A 22,278-nucleotide genomic window follows, 5' to 3' on the forward strand; every position below is an offset into this window, starting at 1 on the left:
GATGCATATATTTACAGAGTCCCCCCGCCTCTGAGAGAGAGAGGGAGAGAAAGAGAAAGAGAGAGGGAGGCAGGCAGGCAGGCAGGCAGAGAGAGTGGGGGGAAGAGACTGATAGAGTCATTGCAACTTGTTGTATGTATAGGAATTTCTAGTATAATTGCTACATGAATCTTGCTAATAAATCCATTCTTTTTTTTCCTTTTTCTCTTCTCAAGCCAAATTCCAAATTTGTCCTGAAACCTGGACTTATCATTACAACATTGAGACCTGTCAAGCCACCTGCAGAGCTCTCAGTGAGGTTGATGTCACCTGCAAAATCAAGTTCTCTCCAGTAGATGGATGCACCTGTGAAGAAGGGACATACCTGGATGACAATGGCAAATGTGTGCCTGCCTCTAAGTGTCCTTGTTACCACAAAGGATCTGCCATTCCATCTGGAGAGGTGGTTCATGACAATGGCATCATGTGGTGAGAGACTTCAAATAAACATAGTGGTGGAAAGAGAGAAGTAGCAGAAAGCCATGGAACAAAAGTATAGGGGAAAGCAATTGTATTCAACCTTGCTTGTGAGCTGACCATTCAGGACCAGAAATGCTTTCACAAAGTCACTTCATCTACTAGAATAAATAAAACTTCAAATCTGGTGTAGTGCTGTTATTTTACTGTACTTCTTACAGTGAGCTGAGTTTTTAAAGATGGAATGGAAGTACCTATTGATCAATTTTGTAATATTTTGTAGCATTTCCTTTTTTTCACATTTCCATCTGTAAATATTTTGGGCATTAAAAGATACTTCTAAATGACCAAATCTGTCTGATTTGAAAACCCAAGCCTTTTGGAAGACAGAAGAATGAAAACTTATTATTTTTGAAAGTAAGCTAGCAAGACTGAAATAGAACTGAACTTAATCAGTAAGGGATTCACTTTTTTATTGTTTGCTTTCAGCTAGGTGAAAAGTAAATTGGTAAAAGTGGGTTAAGCTGGCAATAATACAGTTGATCGATATGATTTTGTGGCCCATACATTTCTAACAGAAATGCTTCAAGTATCCATATAACCCCAAGTAAAAATCTCTTCATTTCTAACAATTGTTATCAAAAAGAAATCCCTTTCAGTATTTCAACGTGTAATGAATGATTCTTTCCTTTTCCTCCCCCTCTTCCTCCTCCTCCTCCTCTTCTTCCTCCTTTTCCTCCTCCTCCTTCTTCTTTTCCTTCTCCTCCTCCTTCTCTTCTCCTCCTCCTCCTCTTCCTCCTTTTCCTTTTCCTTCTCTTCCTTCTCTCCTTCTCCTCCTTCTCTCCTCCTCCTTCTCCTCCTCCTCTTCCTTTTCCTCCTCCTCCTTCTTTTCCTTCTCCTCCTCCTTCTCTTCTCCTCCTCCTTCTCTTCCTCCTTTTCCTTTTCCTTCTCTTCCTTCTCTCCTTCTCCTCCTTCTCTCCTCGTCCTCCTCATCCTCGTCCTCGTCCTCCTCCTCTTCTTTCTCCTCCTCCTCAACAACAACAAAGAAACTACTTATAGTTTAAAGTGTAATAAATCAGGATCATAAGTTTATTACATTTATTGCAATATAATAGCTGTCTTACTCTCTTACAGTACCTGTGTACAAGGCAAGCTTCAATGCATTGGGGAAGTGAAATCACAAACAGGTACAACCACCATTTTATTCCCTGTTTTATTATGATGGTGTTCCAGCCTTGTTCAGATCCAGCAAGAGAAATCTATGCCTAAAGCAAGCATACTATTTAGTAAGTGCAGTACTTTATGAACAAGTTTTCTATTTAATTTGTCATAATAGCACCACCACCACCACCACAACCACCACAACCACAAATCTGACAATGGCACCATTAAATGGCAAGATTTGTATAAACTGAATACCTAATTGGCTAATCTAGAAAGAAACACTGAATTAGATCCAATACAGCTCCCACAAGAGGAGAAATCCTTGAGTAAAGTTATTGGCTCAAGATACGCTGGCAGCAGAGACATGTGCAAATGATTTCTGCTGATTTCTCATTCCTCTGCAACATGCAGATTTCTGTTCTAGGATCTCTTCAACCCTCCAAATCAGAATTGGGGGACTGAGGAGGTTGCAAGGGAAGGAGGGCAGCCATTGAAGGCCCACAATCCAACCACTGTTTCTAAAACTGAAGTATGGATATTCATGTGGATTTAATTTGTGTGCTTCATAAGCAATTTGAAAACTTGATCAATTACTGTACATTAATTTTATTATTATTAAGAGGCATTTTCCAACTTTGGGAAACACGATTCAAAACTAAGAAACTTAAACAAAACAAGATTGTGATTCTTCTAACATGGGGTCCCATGTCAGTTGTAGTCATAAAATGTAAATTTGGCATAATATACATTGTGTAATTACCGAAATAAAATCTCAGACAGATTTTTTTTTCTTCCAGATTGTGTTGCTCCTATGGTCTACTTTGATTGTGACAATGCCACAGCTAATGCTCATGGAGTTGAGTGTCAGAAGAGCTGCCAGACACTTGATATGGGCTGTGTAAGTATGGCTAGTTAAAAGTGGGTCTGATTCTAATAGCTTTTTCAGCTTGGGTGGGTTTGCTTTCATAGTGAAAATGCAGAATAGAAATTTAATAAGTAAAACAGCATATTAGTAACTGAAATTATCATCAGTCGAGTTAAATATATGAAGCTGTCTGTCAGGAGATAATTGATTGTAATGAAAATTGTCTTTTTGCCTCCGAAATTGCCAGCACAATTTGGCACACTATCTTCCTATCCCTTGAGGAAGATACTGCCAAATAGAAATTAGTCTGATAGATCGCAAGAGATGATGGTTAATGAAGTATCTAAAAGTCTTCTCAGATCTTTCTGGGAGAAAGGAGAACAAATTCTTATGATACCGTAAACCTGTTTAACAAGCATGGTTTAGTCATGATTGTGCACTTTTATATTGTATTCTATTTAATTTATTAAGCTTATGCCAAGTCACTGGCCAGAGATGCATAAAAATAAACATTCAGGGACCCCTCTTTATATCTGCAAAAAGCCTTTGTGGCACAGTAGTTAGAATGCAGCACTGCAAGCGACTTCTGCTGACTGCTGGCTGCCTGCAATTAGGCAATTTGAATCTCACCAGGCTCAAGGTTGACTCAGCCTTCCATCCTTCTGGGGTTGGTAAAATGAGGACACAGATTGTTGGGGGAAATATGCTGACATTGTAAACCACTTAGAGAAGGCTGTAAAGCTCTATGAAGCTGTATATAAGTGTAAGTGCTATTGCTATTGCTTTATCAAAATTCCTGAAGGAAAAGGAAATTGAAACAACAGTGTACATATTAAAAATAGGAAGAACTGGCGTTAATTTGAAATCACTTTTTCTTTGTACGATATCTTAGAAATGTTACTTCTTGTCATAGAGTTTTGTCAGGTAACACTTTTTGTTAATCCTCTATTGCAGTACAGTACACAGTGTGTCTCTGGTTGTGTATGTCCTGATCAGCTAGTGTCTGATGGTACAGGCAAATGTATACCTGCAGAAGAATGTCCATGCATTCACAATGAAGCCACATATAAACCAGGAGAAACTATCAAAGATAAATGTAATACTTGGTATGTATAAATTGATGGCTGATATAAAGCGGATTGCATTTATATTGCATCCCTATTAATATCTAATATGTGTTTGGCTACCTAGCACATGCAAGAACCGAAAGTGGTTATGCTCTAATAAACCTTGTCTGGAAACTTGCTCAGTTTATGGAGATGGTCATTATACCACCTTTGATGACAAACGATATGCCTTCAATGGATTGTGTGAATACACACTGGTCCAGGTATTAAACTTTTTCGCATTCAATTTCTACTATCATAAATTTATAATTTTTTAGCCTTGAGTCTCCATATTTGTGTTCATAAAAACTTAACACCACGTTCTTTTCTGCAGAATCAGTGTAGTAAAAATAAGACAAATGTAGAAACTTTCCGGGTGATCACAGAGAATATCCCCTGCGGTTCTACAGGGACTACCTGCTCAAAAGCCATTAAGGTGTTCGCTGGGGTAAGTAACTTAGCAGAAGGTAAAAACATTATGACTTGTAGTAGTATGGACAAAGCAACAAAATCTGTAATATGAAATCTTTATATAATAAGTGGAAATCTTGAAATAGTATATGGTAAGCATAGGGCACTATATTTGCAAAAATATCCAAATGCCAGTGCAGAACTTGCCAATAATGGAAATCTCCGGCGGAAATTATTAGAAGCAATGGCATTGATAGGTGGTGTGAGTGGTTTTTGTGCGTGGTGTGTCTTTGATCAAAGTTAACTTCAGGTGACTGCCTGGAAAAATTCCTGCAGTTTTCTTGGCAAAGTTTTTAGGAAGTAGTTTTCCCTTTTGTATATTCTAGGGATGAGAGAAATTGATTGGCCCAAGGTCACCCAACTGTCTTCATACCTAGGATAGGACTAGATCTCATGGTCTCTTGGTTTCTAGTCTGATTCCTTAATCACGACACCAAACTTGTTCTCCATTGATAGATATAGGTACAAATACATATGTTCCTTGTATTTTATCTTTTAGAACTATGAGTTACTACTTACAGATGGAACATTTGAGGTGATACCGAGACTTGCTGTTGGAGGCGAAGTGCCTTTCACGATCCGATACATGGGCATCTACATGGTGATTGAAATTTTTAATGGAGACGTGACCGCAATATGGGATAAGAAAACCAGTGTATTCATTAAACTCAAAGCAGACTTTAAGGTGAGGTGTGAATGCAAAATAGAAACTGAATCATTCTATTTATTTCTGAAGACTTGCACTGAAAATTGTTAGAGAATGAATGATACATTCATAATATATTGATACAGTCAATGAAGAACAATGTTTAAGAGTTAAACATGCACATTTAAATATTTACAGTAGTTGGTTTATTAAATGGATCCTATTATGGTTCCACTTTACAGTCAATTTAGCATTATTTTAGTTGCTAGAACCATTGATAGCAGTGAAAAAATTGTCATGTAAAACACAAAGGGCAAGACAATGTTCTGACAATATATTATGCAGAGCAATAAACATGATCGTTATGAATGACAATTCTCTGTTGACCTTGTTACAGCTAACATTCTTAACTGACTTTTTTTGCATTGTAAGAACGTAAATGATTGGCTTTAGAATAAATATTTGTGTTTAAGAAATACTGCAAATATTTTATTTGGGTGGACTGACCCCATTTAACATTGGTATTTATAGGGAAATTTTAATCATTCTTGATGAATTCTGTGAATAACTGAAGAGGGGTGTGTGTGTGTGTGTGTGTGTGTGTATCCCTTAAATTGATTGTCAACATATAGCAAAAGCAATACTTGGAAATCACACTGAACTATGGTTCAATGAAATATGGACAAGCATAGACCTCACATACTCCCTTCCCTAATTTTCTTGCCAATGTTTCCCATCTTTGGCAGCTTCCAGGTGAGTGAATTTCAACTCCTAGAATTCACATTGATAGCCATACTACTATGGAATTCTGGGATCTGAAGTCTATACACTTGAAAATTGATACGGTTGGAGAACCAAGTTCGTTATGGTTGAAAGAAATGCAAAAGCTTTCATTTCTGTTTCCAGAAGACCAAGGCAGAATACAGAGCAATCTCTCCTAGCTTTTTTTCTCCAGTTGCTATCCTGAGATTGGATGGGCAGAAAATAAAATTACCACTCACTGAGCATCTATGTCTGAAAATAGGAATAAACTTCAGCTTCTCTAATTCTGGACCAATACTTACAACGACAATACATTAGTAGACAAACTATGATTGACATTATGAACTGTTCAATTTTAAACCAGCTTTGCACAACCTCCGTTCCAACTAGCTTGGGACGAGAACTCTCAAAATCTCCCAGTTATCATGGCCAATAGCTGGAAACATCTGTTTAAAGAAATGTTTCAAAACAAATATTCTAAATCCTAGTTGCTGAAGTTGGCTTGAATCAATTAAACTTAATTATTAATGTTAATCATATCTCTGTGTCCAATCTCAGGATGAGCTCAATATAACCAAACCTTTTGCATGGGGAGTAAACATAACCTTTTTAGTTCTGCTAGGGATACTTGTGCTCCATTCAAGGATAACTTTTCTAAGCTGGGCTATTCAATACACAAGTATACGCACACACAATGTTGTAGAAAATGTAATTTCATATTTTTGGATTTCTTTCATTTTGAGCAATACGATATTCCACTGGGGGGGGGGGGGACTGTATATTTCATGTGACAATTGTCATAGAGTAAAATACATAGGAATAGATTAGGTAATAGTTTGAAGAACTCAAATAGCTTTGGAAGAAATACATTCTTAGAAGGACAACCATGTTATGCTTTTGAGGAAAAAAAATTCAATTCCTAAAACTAATTTTGAAATAAATTGGGGTTAGGTAGAGATAGGCATGGCTATTTCGTTGCTATGCAACACAATGCTGTTTCAGTGTAATTAAAAATGTATTGGTTTCATAGATCCTTAATCATTTCGTAAATGCAGATTAAACATTCCTGGACTTGGGGTTTGTCTTTAACATACACAGCTTTGAGTACATGAGTTCAAACTATGTGTGAGAAATATATTTAAAGGTCTCTGAGTAATGCATATTCTTCAGCATTAAAATGGCTAGAACTCTAAAGCTAGAACCATCTATGCCCATCTTTCAATTTGTTTTTGTTTTTGTATTTTTCTCTGTGCAGGGTGAGGTCTGTGGCCTTTGTGGAAACTATGATGGCAATGACATCAATGATTTCACCACCAGGAGCCAGTCAATAGTAGGAGATGTCCTGGAATTTGGTAACAGCTGGAAAGTTTCTCCCTCTTGTCCAGATGCCTCAAGCACCAGGGATCCATGTTCTGCAAATCCCTATAGGAGTTCCTGGGCACAGAGGCAGTGTAGCATCATTAACAGCAAGACCTTTGATCTCTGCCATTCTCAGGTATGAACAGATCCATTTCAGAAGACTATATAGATCATTTGAACAAACTTTATGCAATACAGGTAATCCTTGACTTACAATGGTTTTTGTTCAGTGACCAAAGTTACAATATCACTGCAAAAAAATGACTTATGACCAGTTTTCACACTTACAACCACTGCAGCATCCCCATGGTCACATCATCAATATTGGGGCGCTTGGCAACTAGCATGTATTTTTGACAGTTGCACTGTCCCAGGATCATGTGATCATTTGTGATCTTCCCAGCTTGCTTCTGACAAGCAAAATCAATGGGGGAAGCCAGATTCACTGTAAAGGCTGCATGATTCACTTAACAACTGCAGTGATTCTGTTAACAACTATGGCAAGAAAGATCATAAAATGAGATAAAACTCACTTAACAACTACCTTGCTTAGCAACAGAAATGTTAGACTCAATTGTGTTCCTAAGAAGATGTAGCTGTATATTAACAAGATTATATGCATGTGATTGCTGAGATGAAGATATAAGAGCCACAAACCAAGCAACTGAAAAGAGATGCTATCATTCCAGCATTCCAAAGATTAAAAAAATAAATAAAACTTGTTTCAGTATTTTGTAATTCTCAGAGGATTCCTTTGTAACTGGGAAGTCCTTTTATTACCAACTCTGTCCTCTGAGACACTGTTTATTCTTTGGCAAACCTGACATGGTAATCAGATGGGGCATTAAATATGGTTGCTAATAGATCTTGGTGGTATAATATGAAGTGGATTTGACACATATTGCTTTCAGAACCTTTTAGCAGTCTTTAAGCTATCCACAAGTATGTCTATATTCCTTTTTAATTAGTTTTAAGTGACATCTGACCAAAGTATCTGGGAATATTAATAACTGAAACACATTACTGGATGCTCTATAATATGAAGAGTTAATGATGGATCTAATCAATACATAATCTTGCTCTAAACCTAGGCTAAATCCCATATATGTATGTATGTATTTAGTGTCATAACCCCTGGTATGCCCAAATATGAGAGGAAGCCTACTGTTTCCTTTCTCTGACTATCGGCTCGTCACAAGAGACCATCCAGACAGAAACCCAATATTTTTACTGTTGCCTTTGTTACATTTGTGTTGTATTTGTGCTGATAAATAAATAAAGGGAGACTAGTATAGATCTATTTCAAGCTATTTAGCTCTCATCAGTTAGCCATACCCTTACTGGGATTCGAACCTGGGCTGTATTACATATTAGGCAGATGTGTTAACCACTAAGCCACAAGGTTCTCCTTCTTTATCAGCTCCTTTATTACCTATTTCCCTGACTCAGCTGATAAAGGAGGAGAACCTTGTGACTTAGTGGTTAACACATCTGCCTAATATGTAATACAGCCCAGGTTCGAATCCCAGTAAGGGTATAGCTAGCTGATGAGAGCTAAATAGCTTGAAATAGATCTATACTAGTCTCCCTTTATTTATTTATCAGCACAAATACAACATTACATATACATATACATATACATATACATATACATATACATATACATATACATATACATATACATATACATATACATATACATATACATATACATATACATATACATATACATATACATATACATATACATATACATATACATATACATATACATATACATATACATATACATATACATATACATATACATATACATACATACATACATACATACATACATACATACATACATACATATATACATATTCATAACCTAACCTTTAATCCTTTTATGACTAAGTAGCAATACTTTATATTATTGGTGGGCTACTAAGAATACTATCTCCATTTTTGCAATGTGTCCATTGCCTTGATCACTGCAACCATTTAAATCAATAATGAAGTCAATTATTTCTACAAGAGAAAATCAAAAGCAGATCCCACTGTGGTTCGGCTTTGTATCTTTGATAGCAACATGTCCAATGATTGTTGGATCTGAATTGTTCCTGAATAGATTTAGAGAATATCTTTTTGTTTCATTGCAAATTGCATCCTGATCCATTGCTAATGACAGATCACATCTATCAGTTGCATCCCAAAACTATTGCTTTCATAACTACAACAAATTGCTTTGTTCATGCAGTTGTTACTGCAACAAATGGAATGGTGATCAATACTGTCAGTTCTCCAGAAGGATTGGTTGGAAATATAAGAATGGCAAATATAAGAATGCTTTATTATGCCCCATGCTTTATCAAACTCACCTACCTGAACTAATGAACACACTGAATTATGTTCATTATTTTCCTACTAGGTTGAACCAACTAAATATTATGAAGCATGTGTATCTGATGCCTGTGCTTGTGACACTGGAGGAGACTGTGAATGCTTCTGTACAGCCGTAGCTGCATATGCACAGGCATGTCAGGAGGCTGGTGTATGCATCTCTTGGAGAACTCCATCTATCTGTCGTGAGTATCCTTCCCAGGAATGTTGAAGGTGGGAATAAGGTGCAGACAATATTTTCAATTTGTTAATTTCTCAGGACCACAGCAAATGGGATTTTTAATACTAAAAAAATCATCATCATTGGACTTAGGTGGAGTCTTCTGAATGCATGCAAATGCTGTAAGAGCTTAATGTATTACCTCTCAGGGCTGATGGTTACATGTAGTATTTCACATCATTACTGCAAGCTCAGCCCAACTCAGAAAATGGAAATGAGATATCTCTATGACGATCACTGGCAATGCATTCATATTTGCATATGTGATTTTGTGGAAGGAGTCCCTGAGTCCCTAAATATTTCAAATTACTTTAACTTCAGATTGAGATTTATTGAACCATGGTGTCACTACGTGGCTAGAATGGCTATGATCAGATGTATCCTTAAATTAACAAAGCCTTGCTAGATTGCTATGGAAGATATACCTACGTCATATGAATAAGGTGACATGAGAACAGAAAATGCAAAAGAACATTTGGAAACAGAATAATAATTCCTGAACAAGTTGTAATTGTTCCGGTGTATAATGGAGTTCAGAGGTGGGTTCCTACCAGTTCGCACCTATTTGGTAGAAACAGTTCGTCAAATCTACCGGACCGGTTAGAAGAGGTTCCACCAGTGGACCCGGAAAGCAGGCCACACCTACAGAAGAGGTTCCAAAATTTTTTGAAACCCACCACTGCTAAAGGGTTAGGGGTGCAAGGATCTTGTAATTGACAGCTTTAAGACTTGCATGCTTCAATGCCAGAGTTCCTGAGCCAACGTGACTGGAGGAGGAATTCTGAGAGTTGAAGTCCACAAGTCTTATAGCTATCAGGTTTGAAGACCCCTGGTTTTTTTCCCTAAAGGGTTAGGGGTGCAAGGATCTTGTAACTTGACAGCTTTAAGACTTGCATGCTTCAATGCCAGAGTTTCTGAATAGCTACTTGGACCCACCTAAGTACTAATTCATAATTTCATATCCGGTCACATGGGTGGCAAGCCACTCCCGAAAAGGAGGCCACACCCACAGAGTAGGTTCGAACAATTTTTGAAACCCACCACTGATGGAGTTGAATTTTCCCTGTCCCCACTATTAGATTCAAAGAACTTTCAGTCTAAGGTCCTGTTTGCTGTCCATGGGACAATGAGTTCAGTGAGAACTCTGATATCTCATGAGATTTAAGGAATTTCCAAACAATCCCATATGAAACAATAGATGTCTTCTCATAGTATTAGGTTCAAGGGGAATTATTCCAAAATAAGCCTTTATTTTATGATGTTATCAAGTAAGAAAATGTAATGACATCATATCAAGAATATTAAAAGGGATATCTCTTGTACAACAAACACATTTCACTTGAACTGCTTTTTTCCTTTCAGCTTTATTCTGTGATTACTACAATAAACATGGAGAGTGTGAATGGCATTATCAACCTTGTGGTTCTTCTTGCATGAAGACCTGTAGGAATCCACACAATTGTTCACTTGAATTATATGACTTGGAAGGTACAGTATTTATGCATCTTGTCTTTGATTTGCAACAATCATTAAAAACTGAAAATTGCATCAATTCTTCTAATAACTATAATAGGAACTATTCAAGACTTGCTTAAGAAGTAAGGATATATTTTTCCAATAACTTTTATTTTTCAATTCTCAATTATTCAACTTTAATGTTATGGATGCATGCAGTTTTGCACATGCTAGCAAATGAAAGATAATACCAGATAATTGGTTTGAACCAAACAGTTTGTTTGAACTGAAAAAGAAGCTGTTATTTCTCTGAAAAGAAATAAGAAAAAAGCCCACTCTTATCTGATCTGCCTGCATAACCTTTATTTTTTAAGCCTAACTTTGAAAAAAATGTTTGGAACTCTTTGCTCTTCTTTCTGAAGCTTTGAAGATGAGATTTTGTTAAAATCACTCACGCATCTCTATTTTATTGCCTACTTTGCTCATTTTGTCCGGTGAAAAGCTTACATTAAGTTATCTTTCTTACTGTAGGATGCTATCCAAAATGTCCAGATGATAAACCCTATTTTAATGAAGATGAGATGGACTGTGTCTCCCTTGATAAGTGTGGCTGCTTTGATGATAAGGGAAACTATTATAAACCAGGAGAAAAATTGCCTTCAGAAAAGAGCTGTCAATCATGGTAAGACTTCTGCTTAAAATGCCAGGATTGTGAAGTTTATTTATTTATTCCTCAAATTTATACAGCCACCCATCTCATCAAAGGTGACTCTGGGTGATACACAACAATGGATAAAGCAAGAAGTGTAAAAATAGCAAGTACAAATATTAAAAAAACCAGGGCAATAAATATTCTAAATCCCCAAAATACAACTGTAAGTAAAGGAAGAATAAAAAATGACTTCCTTAACAGTAGTCACTTAGACAAATCTGTTTTGTGGCAACCCCAGGCCTAGTCACATGATCAAGTCCTGAGGGCCTCTCAGAACATCAAAAGGGGTGGGGCCAATGTAACTGGGGAGGGGAACAATACTCATTAATCAGTAGAGAAGGCACATCTCCTGGGGCTCACCAAGTGTAGATCCCTAGCTGATAGTATCTGCAGTATCCCTTCTCTGCAAGATCTGATGGGTTGGGCTAATGTAAATGGAGAGAGGCAGTCTTTCTGATAGCCTCATCCTGTGCCATGAAGGGCTTTAAAGGTTAAAACCAGCATCTTGCATTGGACCTGAGAGCAAACTGGCAACCACAGCAGCTCACAGAACAGAGGTGCAGTGTGTGTTATTAAAGGGAAATATTTATAAATAAATAATTTTATTATTCCCTTAATTTTATTGAAGGGGAAAAATAAGAATTCTCCATAGAAAATGGTCAACCTGTTTATAAATTCTGAATTTGACAGGAAGCTTTTTTTCTTTTTCCAGAAATTTTATCTGGACATTTCCATACAATGAATTGGATCTTCTTGTAATAAAGTATTAGTTTCTGCATGATTCTATTCCGATTATGCATAAACTACATTTATTTTAACCTGTTGTGCTTTTTAAAATGGTGAGCAGCCTTCTAACAAATGCGCTCATTTGTTTCCTTACAGTTATTGTTCAATGGACAGTGAAGAGGACTGCAGATATGATGAAAATGGTAAGCAGACTGTGTCGATTTGATGTGGGCTGTGATTATTTGGATCAGCCATTGTGAGAATTGAAACAACTTCAATAATCAATTGCTTTTTTTAAAATGACAGAGTGCTACTGTATCTATGAAGGAAAGATAAGCAAACCTGGAGAGATCATTTACAATACAACTGATGGCATTGGAGGGTGCATCACTGCAATTTGCAGTCAAAATGGCACAATTGAGAGGAATATCTTTCCGTGTTCCACAACCCCTACCAGTATTCCTACTTCTACTGTCTTTGTATTTAACACCACTTCCACAGCAAGTACTACTTCAGGTACAAATTCTAACAACTCTGAGGACTTATCTTTTTCCTTAGTAAATGAAATGAAACAAAATGATTGTTAGTTGTATGATTATTTTAAAAAAATTAATACATTTTAGTGTGCGCAGAAATGTCTCCCACACGAGCATAAGCAAAACGGTAGCGCTGGGATTTGAAACCCACCTCTGCTATAAACAACTTGCCAATTTTGCTACTGAAAATAGGTTGTTGTATGGAGAAAAAAGATTAAGTTGTGGATTCAATTTGCTACCCCACATTTCCACATTTATAGCAACCTAGAAGGAAATCATGGGAAAATAAACCATTTGGCCTATTGCCATGGTACCATATGAAACATTTTAATTAATAGGACTTCTGAATCCCTAAATGTAATAAAAAAAGAATGTCCACTTTGTCTAAAACTAAGTTGAGATGACTTATTCTGCTGCTGCTGCTGAAGCAATGCAATGCCACTCATGTTTTAAAATAAATGTTTTAATTGCACTCTGTGCATATTCTTCTCTTCAATGTAATAACTATGTAAAAGTGCATCTGCTTAGCAGGTGCTGAGGGTAATGTGCAATTAAAAATATCAATTAAGTTATCACAAAACCAAGGAACGCACTCTCACTTATTTCTTCTCAGACACCATGCTAATAATTATTGCTCCTCATGCCATTAGCAGCAGGAAATCAATGATCTTGAGTAGAATGTCCTGGGAAGGAAGCCAATTAAACTTCCTGTAATTGTTTGCCATCAAAAAAAGTTTGATGAAGATCATTGTTTCCTTAGGTGAGAGTCTAAAAGAGGAATTCTTTTAGGAAGAGGAAGAAGGGGGAAACTATATGTGTGACCACTGACCCTATTACCACATTTACTTCAAAAAACTGTTCTGAGGCATAGTTGTTTCAGGGTATCATTTGCATGCTCACAATTATTAGAAAATATTGTTTTTTATTTTATTTATTTTGGTTTGTCAAGAATGTATGAGAAAACAAGTATAAGTATGAGTATAACATAGGGACCCTGGTGCACTTATACACACCCCCTTTACAAACCTCTTAGGAATGGGGTGAGGTCCACGGTAGACAGTTTGAGGTTGAAGCTGTGAGAGTTTGAGGATGTAACAATAGAGTTGGGTAATGCATTCCAGGCATTGACCATTCTGTTGCTGAAGTCATATTTTCTGCAATCAAGTTTGGAGCAGTTTACTTTGAGTTTGTAGCTATTGGTTGAAGCTGAAGTAGTCGTTGACAGCTAGGATGTTATAGCAGACAATTTTGTGTACTAAGCGTAGGTCAGATTGTAGGCAGCATAGTTCTAGGTTGTTCTAGGTTGTTCTAGGTAGATGAAACATATTCATTTATCCTTCTAATATCTTTGCAGTGCCCATGACTACATCCGTCTGTGTTCAGGAAGTGTGTAATTGGTCACCGTGGTATGATGGGATGCAGCCTGGCTCGGGAAACAACGATGGAGATTTTGAAACTTTTGACAATCTAAGGGCCAAAGGCTACCAAGTCTGCAAAAGTCCAAAAGCTGTTGAATGTAGAGCAGAGAAATTCCCCAATACTCCATTAACTACACTGGGCCAGAAGGTAGAATGCAACAGAACACTTGGATTAATTTGTAATAATATGGACCAGCATCCAGAAATGTGCCACAATTATCAAATCAAAATTCTATGCTGTACCTTTGTACCATGTGGCAATTATACTACAACCTCCATACCTGCAACTACCACTTCAGTTCAAACAACTACAGTACCAACTACAGCAAGTACCACTGCTTTCACAAGTACAATTAAAGAAACTACTAGCATCTTAACAACAACCCCAAAAAGCACTTTTTTATCTACAAGCACTACAGTCCCATCTACAATGGAAACTGGATCTCCAACAACAGAAATGATGACAAAAACAACTTGCACGCCTATCTGCAAATGGACAGAATGGTATGATGTGCATATTCCTACACTGGATAATGAAGGAGATTTTGAAACATATGACATTATTAGAGCCACAGGAAAAGATCTCTGTGAAAAACCAGAACATATAGAATGCAGAGCTGAGAAATTCCCTAATAAAACTATTGATGAAATTGGCCAAAAGGTCCTGTGCAACGTATCCTTTGGATTTGTTTGCAGAAATGAAGATCAGTTGGGAATGCTACAGATATGTCTCAACTATCAAATTAAAGTTTATTGCTGCAACAACTACTGCTTGACCACTCCTACAGAACCTTCAACCAGAGTCACAACACCTCAGACAACCTCTACAATCTTTACTACAACTTCAGGAAAAACAAGTCCAAATATAACAACACCACAACTGACATCTACATCAGTTCCGGAGACACCTACAATGACATTACCTCCTGCCACTACTAAATATATAACCAGTCTTTCTATATTTTCTACTACAAAACTTTCAACGGCAACTACTGCTATGCAACCAAGTTCCACTGCAGCTCCTCTAACTACAACACTGCTTCCAACAAAAGGTACACAGTCAACAACATTTGAAACAACGAGAGTAACCACCACAGCACCTATCACTACATCACTGAAAACAACAAAAATACCTACATCAATACTAACAACTACAAAACAACCAGTTCCAAAGACAACAGAAAGACCCATTATTACACAACATCATACAACAAGGCTGCCATCTACAGCACCTCAGATTGTTAAAACAACATCAATCCCAACAACTGCCACCTCAACAGTGATAACCACCACCAGCAGTACCACCAAAGAAACAACTCCCACCATAACAACTGTTATTTCTCCCACTACTCCCATAGTAACTACGACTGCTTTGCCCACCACTACCCAGTTACCCACACCAACAACAACTCTCACTACAACCACTCCACCAAAGACCACATGTGCGCCTGTCAACTGCCAATGGTCAGAATGGTTTGATTCTGACCTTCCCGTTCCTGGACCCGAAGGAGGAGACCTTGAAACTTACAGCAATATCCGAGCTGCGGGAGGGAAATTCTGTGAAAAGCCTATAAATATAAAATGCCAAGCTGAAAACCACCAAGACCTAACCATTGAACAAGTTGGTCAAGTCGTAAAGTGTGATGTCACAGATGGATTTACATGCTACAATAGGGACCAAACTGGAAAATATCAACTATGCCTTAATTATAGGGTAAGCGTGCTTTGTTGTGAAGAAAACCCCGAATGCAAAACAACACCCGTACCACCCACCTCAACAGTGATAACCACCACCAGCAGTACCACCAAAGAAACAACTCCCACCATAACAACAGTTATTTCTCCCACTACTCCCATAGTAACTACGACTTCTTTGCCCACCACTACCCAGTTACCCACACCAACAACAACTCTCACTACAACCACTCCACCAAAGACCACATGTGCGCCTGTCACCTGCCAATGGTCAGAATGGTTTGATTCTGACTTTCCCGTTCCTGGACCCGAAGGAGGAGACCTTGAAACTTACAGCAATATCCGAGCTGCGGGAGGGAAATTCTGTGAAAAGCCTATAAATATAAAATGCCAAGCTGAAAACCACCAAGACCTAACCATTGAACAAGTTGGTCAAGTCGTAAAGTGTGATGTCACAGTTGGATTTACATGCTACAATAGGGACCAAACTGGAAAATATCAACTATGCCTTAATTATAGGGTAAGCGTGCTTTGTTGTGAAGAAAACCCCGAATGCAAAACAACACCCGTACCACCCACCTCAACAGTGATAACCACCACCAGCAGTACCACCAAAGAAACAACTCCCACCATAACAACAGTTATTTCTCCCACTACTCCCATAGTAACTACAACTTCTTTGCCCACCACTACCCACTTACCCACACCAACAACAACTCTCACTACAACCACTCCACCAAAGACCACATGTGCGCCTGTCACCTGCCAATGGTCAGAATGGTTTGATGTTGACTTTCCCGTTCCTGGACCCGAAGGAGGAGACCTTGAAACATACAGCAATATCCGAGCTGCAGGAGGGAAATTCTGTGAAAAGCCTATAAATATAAAATGCCAAGCTGAAAACCACCCAGACCTAATCATTGAACAAGTTGGTCAAGTCGTAAAGTGTGATGTCACAGATGGATTTACATGTTACAATAGGGACCAAACTGGAAAATATCAACTATGCCTTAATTATAGGGTAAGCGTGCTTTGTTGTGAAGAAAACCCTGAATGCAAAACAACACCCGTACCACCCACCTCAACAGGGATAACCACCACCAGCAGTACCACCAAAGAAACAACTCCCACCATAACAACAGTTATTTCTCCCACTACTCCCATAGTAACTACGAGAGCTTTGCCCACCACTACCCAGTTACCCACACCAACAACAACTCTCACTACAACCACTCCACCAAAGACCACATGTGCGCCTGTCAACTGCCAATGGTCAGAATGGTTTGATTCTGACTTTCCCGTTCCTGGACCCGAAGGAGGAGACCTTGAAACTTACAGCAATATCCGAGCTGCGGGAGGGAAATTCTGTGAAAAGCCTATAAATATAAAATGCCAAGCGGAAAACCACCCAGACCTAACCATTGAACAAGTTGGTCAAGACGTAAAGTGTGATGTCACAGATGGATTTACATGCTACAATAGGGACCAAACTGGAAAATATCAACTATGCCTTAATTATAGGGTAAGCGTGCTTTGTTGTGAAGAAAACCCCGAATGCATTTCAACAACCATACCACCCACCTCAACAGTGATAACCACCACCAGCAGTACCACCAAAGAAACAACTCCCACCATAACAACAGTTATTCCTCCCACTACTCCCATAGTAACTACGACTTCTTTGCCCACCACTACCCAGTTACCCACACCAACAACAACTCTCACTACAACCACTCCACCAAAGACCACATGTGCGCCTGTCACCTGCCAATGGTCAGAATGGTTTGATTCTGACTTTCCCGTTCCTGGACCCGAAGGAGGAGACCTTGAAACTTACAGCAATATCCGAGCTGTGGGAGGGAAATTCTGTGAAAAGCCTATAAATATAAAATGCCAAGCTGAAAACCACCAAGACCTAACCATTGAACAAGTTGGTCAAGTCGTAAAGTGTGATGTCACAGTTGGATTTACATGCTACAATAGGGACCAAACTGGAAAATATCAACTATGCCTTAATTATAGGGTAAGCGTGCTTTGTTGTGAAGAAAACCCCGAATGCAAAACAACACCCGTACCACCCACCTCAACAGTGATAACCACCACCAGCAGTACCACCAAAGAAACAACTCCCACCATAACAACTGTTATTTCTCCCACTACTCCCATAGTAACTACGACTGCTTTGCCCACCACTACCCAGTTACCCACACCAACAACAACTCTCACTACAACCACTCCACCAAAGACCACATGTGCGCCTGTCAACTGCCAATGGTCAGAATGGTTTGATTCTGACTTTCCCGTTCCTGGACCCGAAGGAGGAGACCTTGAAACTTACAGCAATATCCGAGCTGCGGGAGGGAAATTCTGTGAAAAGCCTATAAATATAAAATGCCAAGCTGAAAACCACCAAGACCTAACCATTGAACAAGTTGGTCAAGTCGTAAAGTGTGATGTCACAGTTGGATTTACATGCTACAATAGGGACCAAACTGGAAAATATCAACTATGCCTTAATTATAGGGTAAGCGTGCTTTGTTGTGAAGAAAACCCCGAATGCAAAACAACACCCGTACCACCCACCTCAACAGTGATAACCACCACCAGCAGTACCACCAAAGAAACAACTCCCACCATAACAACTGTTATTTCTCCCACTACTCCCATAGTAACTACGACTGCTTTGCCCACCACTACCCAGTTACCCACACCAACAACAACTCTCACTACAACCACTCCACCAAAGACCACATGTGCGCCTGTCAACTGCCAATGGTCAGAATGGTTTGATTCTGACTTTCCCGTTCCTGGACCCGAAGGAGGAGACCTTGAAACTTACAGCAATATCCGAGCTGCGGGAGGGAAATTCTGTGAAAAGCCTATAAATATAAAATGCCAAGCTGAAAACCACCAAGACCTAACCATTGAACAAGTTGGTCAAGTCGTAAAGTGTGATGTCACAGATGGATTTACATGCTACAATAGGGACCAAACTGGAAAATATCAACTATGCCTTAATTATAGGGTAAGCGTGCTTTGTTGTGAAGAAAACCCCGAATGCAAAACAACACCCGTACCACCCACCTCAACAGTGATAACCACCACCAGCAGTACCACCAAAGAAACAACTCCCACCATAACAACTGTTATTTCTCCCACTACTCCCATAGTAACTACGACTGCTTTGCCCACCACTACCCAGTTACCCACACCAACAACAACTCTCACTACAACCACTCCACCAAAGACCACATGTGCGCCTGTCAACTGCCAATGGTCAGAATGGTTTGATTCTGACTTTCCCGTTCCTGGACCCGAAGGAGGAGACCTTGAAACTTACAGCAATATCCGAGCTGCGGGAGGGAAATTCTGTGAAAAGCCTATAAATATAAAATGCCAAGCGGAAAACCACCCAGACCTAACCATTGAACAAGTTGGTCAAGACGTAAAGTGTGATGTCACAGATGGATTTACATGCTACAATAGGGACCAAACTGGAAAATATCAACTATGCCTTAATTATAGGGTAAGCGTGCTTTGTTGTGAAGAAAACCCCGAATGCATTTCAACAACCATACCACCCACCTCAACAGTGATAACCACCACCAGCAGTACCACCAAAGAAACAACTCCCACCATAACAACAGTTATTCCTCCCACTACTCCCATAGTAACTACGACTTCTTTGCCCACCACTACCCAGTTACCCACACCAACAACAACTCTCACTACAACCACTCCACCAAAGACCACATGTGCGCCTGTCACCTGCCAATGGTCAGAATGGTTTGATTCTGACTTTCCCGTTCCTGGACCCGAAGGAGGAGACCTTGAAACTTACAGCAATATCCGAGCTGTGGGAGGGAAATTCTGTGAAAAGCCTATAAATATAAAATGCCAAGCTGAAAACCACCAAGACCTAACCATTGAACAAGTTGGTCAAGTCGTAAAGTGTGATGTCACAGTTGGATTTACATGCTACAATAGGGACCAAACTGGAAAATATCAACTATGCCTTAATTATAGGGTAAGCGTGCTTTGTTGTGAAGAAAACCCCGAATGCAAAACAACACCCGTACCACCCACCTCAACAGTGATAACCACCACCAGCAGTACCACCAAAGAAACAACTCCCACCATAACAACTGTTATTTCTCCCACTACTCCCATAGTAACTACGACTGCTTTGCCCACCACTACCCAGTTACCCACACCAACAACAACTCTCACTACAACCACTCCACCAAAGACCACATGTGCGCCTGTCAACTGCCAATGGTCAGAATGGTTTGATTCTGACTTTCCCGTTCCTGGACCCGAAGGAGGAGACCTTGAAACTTACAGCAATATCCGAGCTGCGGGAGGGAAATTCTGTGAAAAGCCTATAAATATAAAATGCCAAGCTGAAAACCACCAAGACCTAACCATTGAACAAGTTGGTCAAGTCGTAAAGTGTGATGTCACAGATGGATTTACATGCTACAATAGGGACCAAACTGGAAAATATCAACTATGCCTTAATTATAGGGTAAGCGTGCTTTGTTGTGAAGAAAACCCCGAATGCAAAACAACACCCGTACCACCCACCTCAACAGTGATAACCACCACCAGCAGTACCACCAAAGAAACAACTCCCACCATAACAACTGTTATTTCTCCCACTACTCCCATAGTAACTACGACTGCTTTGCCCACCACTACCCAGTTATCCACACCAACAACAACTCTCACTACAACCACTCCACCAAAGACCACATGTGCGCCTGTCACCTGCCAATGGTCAGAATGGTTTGATGCTGACTTTCCCGTTCCTGGACCCGAAGGAGGAGACCTTGAAACTTACAGCAATATCCGAGCTGTGGGAGGGAAATTCTGTGAAAAGCCTATAAATATAAAATGCCAAGCTGAAAACCACCCAGACCTAACCATTGAACAAGTTGGTCAAGTCGTAAAGTGTGATGTCACAGATGGATTTACATGTTACAATAGGGACCAAACTGGAAAATATCAACTATGCCTTAATTATAGGGTAAGCGTGCTTTGTTGTGAAGAAAACCCCGAATGCAAAACAACACCTGTACCACCCACCTCAACAGTGATAACCACCACCAGCAGTACCACCAAAGAAACAACTCCCATCATAACCACAGTTATTCCTCCCACTACTCCCATAGTAACTACGACTTCTTTGCCCACCACTACCCAGTTACCCACACCAACAACAACTCTCACTACAACCACTCCACCAAAGACCACATGTGCGCCTGTCACCTGCCAATGGTCAGAATGGTTTGATGCTGACTTTCCCGTTCCTGGACCCGAAGGAGGAGACCTTGAAACTTACAGCAATATCCGAGCTGCAGGAGGGAAATTCTGTGAAAAGCCTATAAATATAAAATGCCAAGCTGAAAACCACCCAGACCTAACCATTGAACAAGTTGGTCAAGTCGTAAAGTGTGATGTCACAGATGGATTTACATGTTACAATAGGGACCAAACTGGAAAATATCAACTATGCCTTAATTATAGGGTAAGCGTGCTTTGTTGTGAAGAAAACCCCGAATGCAAAACAACACCTGTACCACCCACCTCAACAGTGATAACCACCACCAGCAGTACCACCAAAGAAACAACTCCCATCATAACCACAGTTATTCCTCCCACTACTCCCATAGTAACTACGACTTCTTTGCCCACCACTACCCAGTTACCCACACCAACAACAACTCTCACTACAACCACTCCACCAAAGACCACATGTGCGCCTGTCACCTGCCAATGGTCAGAATGGTTTGATGCTGACTTTCCCGTTCCTGGACCCGAAGGAGGAGACCTTGAAACTTACAGCAATATCCGAGCTGCGGGAGGGAAATTCTGTGAAAAGCCTATAAATATAAAATGCCAAGCTGAAAACCACCCAGACCTAACCATTGAACAAGTTGGTCAAGTCGTAAAGTGTGATGTCACAGATGGATTTACATGTTACAATAGGGACCAAACTGGAAAATATCAACTATGCCTTAATTATAGGGTAAGCGTGCTTTGTTGTGAAGAAAACCCCGAATGCATAACAACAACCATACCACCCACCTCCACTTCCAGCTCAACCCTCCCAGTTTCAACCACAACGGCCTTTGGAACAATGACACAGGAATTGATAACCACAACCATACCTCAACCCACTTCAAGTATTACATCTTCAACCACCACCGTAGGCAGCAGCACAAGTCATTGCTTTTGCCAAATTGGGGAAAATATTTACATGCCTGGTAAGTGTTTATTTCAATAACTGTTATTTTTTT

The 22,278-nt window shown here is 39.4% G+C and overlaps 1 protein-coding gene across 1 annotated transcript in view; it reads left to right on the forward strand.

The window, feature by feature from the left end:
- The window catches only part of MUC5AC (mucin 5AC, oligomeric mucus/gel-forming), a 77,765-nt gene that overhangs the window by 27,941 nt on the left and 27,546 nt on the right, over positions 1 to 22,278 (forward strand). The window contains exons 18-31 of the mRNA XM_087716401.1: positions 216 to 468; positions 1,591 to 1,643; positions 2,418 to 2,518; positions 3,440 to 3,591; positions 3,677 to 3,815; positions 3,926 to 4,039; positions 4,562 to 4,747; positions 6,726 to 6,965; positions 9,243 to 9,399; positions 10,797 to 10,922; positions 11,421 to 11,571; positions 12,484 to 12,530; positions 12,634 to 12,843; positions 14,218 to 22,245. Coding sequence (XP_087572527.1) covers positions 216 to 468; positions 1,591 to 1,643; positions 2,418 to 2,518; positions 3,440 to 3,591; positions 3,677 to 3,815; positions 3,926 to 4,039; positions 4,562 to 4,747; positions 6,726 to 6,965; positions 9,243 to 9,399; positions 10,797 to 10,922; positions 11,421 to 11,571; positions 12,484 to 12,530; positions 12,634 to 12,843; positions 14,218 to 22,245 — 9,957 coding nt within the window. The remainder of the gene's footprint in view (positions 1 to 215; positions 469 to 1,590; positions 1,644 to 2,417; positions 2,519 to 3,439; positions 3,592 to 3,676; positions 3,816 to 3,925; positions 4,040 to 4,561; positions 4,748 to 6,725; positions 6,966 to 9,242; positions 9,400 to 10,796; positions 10,923 to 11,420; positions 11,572 to 12,483; positions 12,531 to 12,633; positions 12,844 to 14,217; positions 22,246 to 22,278) is intronic.

This window comes from Thamnophis sirtalis, unplaced genomic scaffold (genome assembly GCF_051295495.1).
Source record: "Thamnophis sirtalis isolate CommonGarterSnake01/CBP01778 unplaced genomic scaffold, rThaSir2_p1.2 scaffold_1, whole genome shotgun sequence".
NCBI classification, from domain to species: Eukaryota; Metazoa; Chordata; class Lepidosauria; order Squamata; family Natricidae; genus Thamnophis; species Thamnophis sirtalis.